Source organism: Herpailurus yagouaroundi, unplaced genomic scaffold, assembly GCF_014898765.1.
Source record: "Herpailurus yagouaroundi ecotype Mexico unplaced genomic scaffold, PumYag 161, whole genome shotgun sequence".
Lineage (NCBI taxonomy): Eukaryota > Metazoa > Chordata > Mammalia > Carnivora > Felidae > Herpailurus > Herpailurus yagouaroundi.
Window position 1 is genome coordinate 11,279,838 of NW_024412402.1, and position 9,572 is coordinate 11,289,409.

The following is a 9,572-nucleotide window of genomic DNA, read 5'->3' on the forward strand; positions in this document are numbered from 1 at the left end:
AAAAAATGAATAAACGTTAAAAAAATTTTTTTTAAATCTACAAAGAACTTAACAGACACCTCATCAGAAAGATATACATGGGAATGCAAGCTGGTGCAGCCACTCTGGAAAACTGTATGGCGGTTTCTCAAAAAATTAAAAATAGAACTCCCCTACGACCCAGCAATTGCACTACTAGGCATTTATCCAAGGGATACAGGTGTGCTGTTTTGAAGGGACACATGCACCCCCATGTTTATAGCAGCACTATCAACAATAGCCAAAGTATGGAAAGAGCCCAAATGTCCATCGATGGATGAATGGATAAAGAAGATGTGGTGTATATATATATATATATAATGGAGTATTACTCGGCAATCAAAAAGAAGGAAATCTTGCCATTTGCAACTACGTGGATGGAACTGGAGGGTATTATGGTAAGTGAAGTTAGTCAGAGAAAGACAAAAATCATATGACTTCACTCATATGCGGACTTTAAGAGACAAAACAGATGAACATAAGGGAAGGGAAATAAAAATAATATAAGAACAGGGAGGGGGACAAAACAGAAGAGACTCATAAATATGGAGAACAAACAGAGGGTTACGGGAGGGGTTGTGGGAGGGGGAATGGGCTAAATGGGTCAGGGGCATTAAGGAATCTACTCCTGAAATCATTTGTTGCACTATATGCTAACTAATTTGGATGTACATTTTAAAAAATAAAAAATAAAATTAAAAAAATAATAATAAAAAATAAAATAAATAGTTCAAGGGGATGAAAAATACAGCATAGGGAATATAGTCAATAATAATATAGTAACATCCAGTGACAGATGGTAACACTGTTGTGAGCATTACATAATGTATTAATTGTTGAATCACTATCTTGTACATGTAAAACTAATGTAACATTGTATGTCAACTATATTTCAATAATAAAAAATTTTAAATAAAAAAAAAGATATACAGATAGCAAATACCCATATGAAACGATGTCAACATCAGTTTGACTGGGGAATTGCAAATTGAAACAACAAGGTGCAGGCTGCCTGGGTGGCTCAGTCGGTTAAGCATCCGACCTCGGCTCAGGTCACGATCTCACAGTTTGTGGGTTCGAGCCCCGCGTCGGGCTCTGTGCTGACAACTCAGCGCCTGGAGCCTGTTTCAGATTCTGTGTCTCCCTCTTTCTCTGCCCCTCCCCCGCTCACACTCCGTGTGTGTTTCTCTCTCTCAAAAATAAATAAACACTAAAAAATTTAAAAGAACAACAACAAGGGGCTCCTACGCATCCGTTAGAAGGGCTAAATTTGAGGACACCGGTGGGTAACAGGAATGCTGGTGAGGCTGTGTTGCAACAGGAGCTCTCACTCAGTGCTGACGGGAATGCACAGTGGTACGGCCACTTCCTAAGATCGTTTGGCGGCTTCCTACAAAGCTAAACATACTCTTTACCAAGCAATCAAGCAATCGCCCTTCTTCGTGTTTACCCAAGTGAGCTGAAAACTTATGTCTGACAAAAACCTGCACGTGGATGTTTACGGCAGCTGTATTCATAATTGCCCATGGGGCGCCTGGGTGGCGCAGTCGGTTAAGCGTCCGACTTCAGGCCCAAACTGGAAGCAACCAAGATGGCCTCCAACAGGACAATGGATAAACAAACTCGTAGGTAAGGGATAAAAAGAAATGAGCTATCATGTCACAAAAAGCCATGGAAGAACCCTGAATACATATTGTGAATACATAGCATATTAGCACGATGCTAACTTGGAAAGGCTACGTACTATAAGAGTCCAATGACATGACATCCTGGGAAAGGCAAAACTATGGAGACCCTAAAAATATTAGTGACGGTGGGGTTTGGGGGGGTTTAGATGGCTCAGTCGGGTAAGCGTGGACTCTTGATCTCAGCTCAGGTCGTGATCTCAAGAGTTGGTGAGTCTGAGCCCCGCATCAAGCTCTGCTCTGATGGCATGGAGCCTGCTTGGGGTTCTCTCTCTCCTTCTCTCTCTGCTCCTCCCCCGCTTGTGTGCATGGATGCACTCTCTCTCTCAAAATAAGTAAATAAACATTTTTTTTTAAGTTAAAAAAAATATTAGTGTTGCTAGGGGGAGGAGGAAAAAAATTTAGCGATGGCCAGGGGTTGGGGGTGGGGAGAGGGAGGGAAGGGATGAATAGGTGGAATGTGGGGATTTTTAGGGCAATGAAAATATTCCAGATAATACTGAATGGTGTATGTATATGGCCTCATACATTTGTCAAATCCCATACAAAGAGTCAACACTAATGGAAACTATGGACTTCAGTTAATAATAATAATAATAATAATAATAATAATATATTAGTATTGTCTCATCAATTATAAACAAAGTAAAATAGTCAAATAAACTTAGATTTTCTTGGTTAAACTTTTGTCAATATTATTATTAATTTTTTTAATGTTTTATTTATTTTTAAGACAGAGAGACATAGAGCATGAGCAGGGGAGGGGCAGAGAGAGAGGGAGACACAGAATCCGAAGCAGGCTCCGGGCACTGAGCTGTCGGCACAGGGCCCGACACGGGGCTCGAGCTCACGAACTGTGAGATCATGACCTGAGCTGAAGTCGGATGCTTAACCGATTGAGCCACCCAGGTGCCCCTATTAATATTATTATTATTATTATTATTTGTAAACATTTATTTATTTTTGAGAGGAGGGAGGGGTGGGGAGAGAGAATCCCAAGCAGGATTCACGCTGTCAACACCAAGCCCCACATGGGGCTTGAACTCGAGAACTGTGAGATCATGACCTGAGCCGAAATCAAGAACTGGACACTTAACCAACTGAGTCACCCAGGCGCCCCGAATCTACTTGTTTAACAGCATTGAGCCTGTGTTCCCGTCATGTGTCCCAGAGAGGTAGTGAAGTCAAATGTGATGTGTGTCTTTCCAGGATGTTTTATCTTTGGGCAGAACCACAAAACATTGAATATAATCTTTTTATTGTTCCCAAGAACGCCATCACGATCAGCGCAATTGAGGCCAGGTCTAGAAACAAGTTCACCTTTGTGCCCTACAGGGAACATGGCACAAAAAAATGCTTCTGGAACCTTGTTTCTCTTTACCTTTACTAACCACGTCAGTCACATCATCATTGACTTGCCCTCAACGATCTTTTAAATCAATGCCTAAAATTACGAGGTGCTTTTTTTTCAGTCTTTTCCTTCCATTAAAACAGAGCTACAACCAATTAAATATGTATGCATGTTTCACCTAGATGTACATATATGCACCGTTTAAAATATCTGAGTTGACATTACAAATGTTCCTCAGCCATTGCATTAGTTTCTGAGTACTTCTGGAACCGCAAATTAGAACAAGAAGAAAAGCATGAGGATTCGACTAGTTAATTAATGTATTTCTTTTCTTACCTAAGCATTTTAACTGCTCGAATCCTCTCCCACATAAAAATTCAGGAGTTTTGTTTGTGGCTTTTGGACACAGTCCCCTCAGAGATGCAGGAAAGGGCTTCCCTGGGCCCAAATGGTGTCATGAACAGAGCTGATGTTTAGGGTTATGAGTTCTGCTGTGCCAATGCCAAGCCCCGGATCCTGATTGACCAAGGAAAACATTTTTTGGTATGTTTGTGATTTGCAGGGCCCTTAGCTGGTGTTGGGAGGGAACAGGGTGGAGGGGGCAGAATGAAAACAAACCTATGAATGTACCTTTTTATACAGTTTGGACTTTGGGACACTGTAAATGATTTGTATAAGTCAAAAGCAAACTTGGATCAAAAAGAAAAAAAGATCCAACTCTAAGCCACGGCAGTAATAGAAATTACACCGCATGCTTGATGGGGAGCCGAAGGGGAGGGTTAAAGGACACACAAGATTACAAACGAGACCCCTGAACTGGACATTCTTTCATGGTTTTACCCCATCTTTAAAATCCCCTCTCATTATGGCAGCTCGCATCTCTCACCTAGCAAAACAAAAGCCTTCCTGCAGTTAGCACCAAGCAGAAAACGAGTTGTTGATCCAGGAGGCCCCTTGGGGTCAGGTCTCCCCACTACAACTTCCGTGATAAAATTCTACAAGGATAGAATGTGCCTCTAGGCCTTAAATTTTCTCAAGATCTGGCTGATTTTCTTCTCAATCACTGCAACTCATGCTAGTAAGCAACTTGAACTTCCTCCTTAATGTTGGTGTAAGATCTTACCGCCAACTCTCTCCAGTCTCCTTTCTCCAGCCTCCAAACAGGTGATGACCCCCGCTTTGGCAACTGTGGGTTTGAACCCACTCTTATCTGAAACACAGTCCTGGAGGAAAAGGAAACATTATCAAGTTAGTAAGAGATACCACTTGACTCCAAACCAAGTGATCATTTCCAAGGTCACCTCAAGGGGAGTGGTTTAAAACCTCTCAGCTCTAGGACGTGCCTTGGCTTCTCCACGGGGGTGTCAGCCCAGCACTTCTTTAAAAAAAATTTTTTTTTTTTTAGTTTATTTATTTATTTATTAAGAGAGAGAGCGAGGGGCGCCTGGGTGGCGCAGTCGGTTGAGCGTCCGACTTCAGCCAGGTCACGATCTCGCGGTCCGTGAGTTCGAGCCCCGCGTCAGGCTCTGGGCTGATGGCTCGGAGCCTGGAGCCTGTTTCCCATTCTGTGTCTCCCTCTCTCTCTGCCCCTCCCCCGTTCATGCTCTGTCTCTCTCTGTCCCCAAAATAAATAAACGTTGAAAAAAAAAATTAAAAAAAAAAAAAAAGAGAGAGAGAGAGCGAGCAGGGAGGGGCAGAGAGAAAGGGAGAGAGAATCTCAAGCAGACTCCACACTGCCAGCGCAGGCCCCTACGTGGGGCTCAAACTTGCAAACCATGAGATCATGACCTGAGCTGAAATCAAGAGTCAGAGGCTTAACCAAAGCCCAACACTTCTTTAATATATATATATTTTAAAAGTTTATTTATTTTTGAGACAGACAGACTACGAGCAGGGGAGGGGCAGAGAGAGAGGGAGACACAGAATCCGAAGCAGTTTCCAGGTTCTGAGCTGTCAGCACAGAGCCAACACAGGGCTTGAACCCACAAACCATGAGATCATGACCTGAGCCAAAGTCGGACGCTTAATTGGCTGAGCCAACCCAGGCGTCCCCGAAGCTCAGCACTTCTTTTGCATTGTGTTCACACGGTAATTTTCAGCTGTTTCTAGCTGAAGAACGGAGAGCATTTTGCAATACACCAATTCATTTATCACAAGAATTTTGGCCACACAGAAAACCTCTGCCTGCCCACAGCTGGGCTGCCAGTTGAGTCAAAGGTTATAACTCATTTAAGTGGCTTTGGCGAGTCTCAGGTCACTCAGAGGGAAGGCTTTGGTCCCAAACTAATGGAAATACCGTTTTAGAGGATCCTGCCAATTCTAAGAATGTCTTTCTTGGTGTTGAAAGCTGGCTGGTTAATTGCACACAGTGTAGGCACAGCAAGTTTGCTGAGTTTGAAACATGGTGAGTTTGAAGTACCATTGTGATATTCAGGCACTGTCTATGTCTAGGAATCACTTGGAACCTAAACTTTGCAAGAGATTCAGGCTGAAGGCACAGAATTGGAAATCATCATGTAGAGAGAAGGGGCCATGAAAGAATACAGGAGAGTGTAATGTCCAGGGGCCAAAGGTGGAGGAAGTGGTCACTGGTATGAAGTGCTGCAGAAATACAGATTAAGAACACCTTAGTGTTCACGGAACAAGGAAGGTTTCTGAAGAGAACAGGTTACCGGTGGGGAGATCAAACATCTTGAAATGGAGGTGGGTGTATTCTCCAAGATTTGAAATTGGGGGAAAAAATGCACAGTCGGACAATAAAAACATCAGTAACAACAATCACAACAGACCATGATCTGAGCAGGAGGCTAAACCAAATCTTTATTTATGCTCCCTTGTTTAGAGAGATCAGCATTTTGTGGGGGTAGAGACAGACTCTTCTGTAAAATCAAATAACAAAATAGGAAGTTGGAGGCTGATGGCTAGAGAAAGGGAGGGGAAATCCCAAGAGGAAGAGGAAGAGGAAGAGGAAGAGGAAGGGAAAAACATGTCTCAGAGAAAACATTAAGTTGGGGCCTGACAGGTGTGAGAGAGAGGCTGGAGCATAACCAGTGGAGTTGTAGGAACGGCAGTCCCTGCACCACACTATGCTGTAACCCTGTTGGGACCCCACATCTCAGTGAAGGCTTGCTGCATACCTCAGCTTTGTATTAGTGATGCTTTGGGGAATGAGGGATTCAGGTAGTGCTTGGGGTTGGGAGGATGAAGGGGGACAAACACTTTTAGGAGTCCAGGCCAGAGTGGAGATGAAGCATTCAAACGTGCAGGAAATTAAAGCAATGGTGACCAGGGGAAGGATAAGACAGACCCCCAAGTATCCTTGGCATTGGTAGAGAACACCAGGTTTGGCTTCCGGATGGATATATTTGGGGTGGGGACTCAAATATATTTTGAATATTAAAGGAAAGGATAACTTGTTGAGGAACCTGGAGCCGCCCAGGTGTAGATATCTAACTACAATGTTCTAGTAAACAAACAATAGGGGCTAGTGTAGGAGGGTGAGCTATTTCTCATCTGTGGCCTCCTTTTCATAATCATAATGAGGTAATCTAAAAATGCTGAGAAAAGCTGATGGCGCCAAAGGAAACAGTTTGGAATAGCAGCTTGGGAATGTCCTGTAACAACAATGTTTCCCCTCGTGAACGGCTTGAGAGAAGGCACCCCCTTAACCATTATTTGTATCCCCAATGTATCTGCAGGAGCTCAATAAACGATAGACTAAATGAATGACTGAACAGAGGAGGACGAGGCAGCGAGTCTGAGGAGGATGTGGAGGTGGTAAAATCCCAGAGTCCAGCCCAGAGGCAGTAACCGTCAACAGCACCTAAAAAGTTCTGAAATCGAGGGCTAGGAGCAAAAACAACTCCCGTATTTGGCCCAGTCCCAAATCCTGCTGTTAGGGGGCGGGACTAGGAGGAGGGCATATTCCACTTCTGCCCGTCAACTGACCAATCACCGCCTCAAGGGGGCGGGACTTCATTCTGTCCCCGCCCTTTCCTCTGGAGAGTAAATACGTTCGGGCACCGTTCAAACAGACCAATGGGTGCCGGATGTTTCCTGCGGTTGCTCCTCAAGATTGGTCGGAATTCGTCGTCCCGCCCTCCTTGTCACGCTTTTTGCCCCACCCTTTCTCACACAAGATGGCGGCGCCCAGCGGAATAGAGGCCGCGTTTGGGGTTTGCTGAAGCTGACTCCCTTTCCCACTGCCCCTTTGGACGCAAAGAGCCGCGAGCCCCGAGGACAGGGGCCGGGCGGGGACAGCGGTTCCTGCGTAGCTGGACCGCGAGCCCGCGCCCAGCCTGCGCCGCCCCCACCCGGCCCCGGCCCGATCCCATCCGTTCCCGGTCTCCTCTCGGTCTGACCCACTGCCCGGCCGTGGTTCGCCACCACCGGGCCTCCAAAGCTGAGATATCTCCTCCAGCCCGGGCTCACCTCCACTTTAGAGATGTTTGGCCTCTTCCCTTCCAAACGGGCCGCATTCAAAACCGGGACTCCTGGACCAGCACCTGGTCTCCTTTCCCTCCACTGAGACTCCACTTCGCTCTAACCCACTCCTTCCTCTGTTTCTTGATTCTCCCTGGCTTGGAGACTGCCTCACTTCCCTTCCAAGTTAATCTCCGACGCCCCCAAATATTATTAACCTTGACACCCTCCTCAACCGGGAGTCAGACTTCCTTTTGGATTAACCTCCACAGTCCTATCATGGAGGCTGTGTACCTGATAGTGAATGGGGTGGGCCTTGTGCTGGACCTGCTGACCTTGGTGTTGGATCTCAACTTCCTGCTGGTGTCCTCCCTCCTGGCTTCTCTGGCCTGGCTCCTGGCCTTCATCTACAACCTGCCACACACGGTACTGACTAGTCTTCTGCACCTGGGCCGCGGAGTCCTGCTTTCACTGCTGGCCTTGATTGAAGCCTTGGTCCGGTTCACCTTTGGGGGCTTGCAGGCCTTGTGTACTCTGATGTACAGCTGCTGCTCTGGCCTGGAGAGCTTAAAGCTCCTGGGGCACCTGGCCTCTCACGGGGCACTGAGGAGCCGGGAGATACTGCACCGGGGTGTCCTCAACGTGGTCTCCAGTGGCCATGCTTTGCTGCGCCAGGCCTGTGACATCTGTGCCATTGCCATGAGCCTGGTGGCCTACGTGATCAACAGTCTGGTCAACATCTGTCTCATTGGCACTCAGAACCTTTTCTCCCTGATGCTGGCCCTGTGGGATGCCGTGATGGGGCCACTGTGGAGGATGACGGACGTTGTAGCTGCCTTCCTAGCCCACATTTCCAGCAGTGCTGTGGCCATGGCCATCCTCCTCTGGACCCCCTGCCAACTAGCACTGGAGCTCCTAGCGTCAGCTGCCCGCCTCCTGGCCAGCTTCGTGCTTGTCAATGTCACCGGCCTGGTGCTGCTGGCTTGTGTGCTGGCGGTGATGGTGACCGTGTTGCACCCGGACCTCACTCTGAGACTGGCCACCCGGGCACTCAGTCAGCTCCATGCCCGGCCATCCTACCACCGGCTGCGAGAAGATGTCGTGCGGCTATCTCGCCTGGCACTGGACTTGGAGGCCTGGCGCCGAGTCTGGAGCCGCAGCCTGCAGCTGGCCACCTGGCCGAACCGGGGAGGGGCCCCCGGGGCTCCTCAGGGTGGCCCGAGGAGGGCGCCCTCGGCCAGGACCTGGCGACAGGACACTCTTCCTGAAACAGGGCCCAGATCAGAGGCAGAAGAGGAGGAGGCCGGGACGGTCAGAGCAACAGCTGCCCGCGGCCGGGAGAGGCTCAATGAGGAGGAGCCCGTAGCTGGGCAAGACCCATGGAAGTTGCTCAAGGAGCAAGAGGAGCGGAAGAAGTGTGTCATCTGCCAGGACCAGAGCAAGACGGTGCTGCTGCTGCCCTGTCGGCACCTGTGCCTGTGCCAGGCTTGCACTGAAATCCTGATGCGCCACCCCATCTACCACCGCAACTGTCCACTCTGCCGCCGGGGCATTCTGCAGACCCTCAATGTCTACCTCTGAAGACTCCTTCCCTGTCTGCCCACCCGTCTGTGCTCCATGAAGCCACCTGTGCTAGGACAGCTTTAACACCCGACCTCCCGGTTTCCGGCCTGAATTCCCTCCTGCCCCCGTGGCTGTCGTGCCAAGCCTCTAAGCCATACATCCAGGACATTGAGATAGGATACTCTGGAAGACTTATGAGCCGGGTGGGGCAGGGTAACAGCTCTTCCTTACCCAGTGGGTCCCTGTGACGCCGGAGGTGGTGAGTGTGTCACACTATGCAAGGCCCCGAGACTGCCGTGGACTCCCCTCCAGGTTGCCAGGGCCCATCCAGATGCCAGCCTCTGGGGCTCCCCCCTGTGCTTCTGGTTTTTCTGTTGGGGATTTGCAGGTCCTCTCCCTGGCCCCTCCCCACTTCCTCCCCAGCTTCAGCCACAACAAAGCACTGTCATTTGGGTGTTTGGGCAACTCAGGGGCCTTGGAATGATCTTGAACCTTTGCTTTCAGCCAGAGTGCCCGTGCCCTGGTAAGCCTTG

General features: G+C 48.2%; 1 protein-coding gene across 1 annotated transcript; it reads left to right on the forward strand.

Moving 5' to 3' along the window:
- Nucleotides 1-7,159: 7,159 nt before the first annotated feature.
- RNF26 (ring finger protein 26) lies at nucleotides 7,160-9,174 on the forward strand. Its single transcript, XM_040483299.1, has one exon. It carries the CDS (start codon nucleotides 7,756-7,758, stop codon nucleotides 9,055-9,057), a length of 1,302 nt encoding a protein of 433 aa, XP_040339233.1. The 5' UTR covers nucleotides 7,160-7,755; the 3' UTR covers nucleotides 9,058-9,174.
- The last annotated feature ends 398 nt before the right edge of the window (nucleotides 9,175-9,572 follow it).

Excerpts from the sequence above, each read along its gene's own strand:
- RNF26 (XM_040483299.1), top strand. The coding sequence starts at position 7,756 with ATGGAGGCTGTGTACCTGATAGTGAATGGGGTGGGCCTTGTGCTGGAC.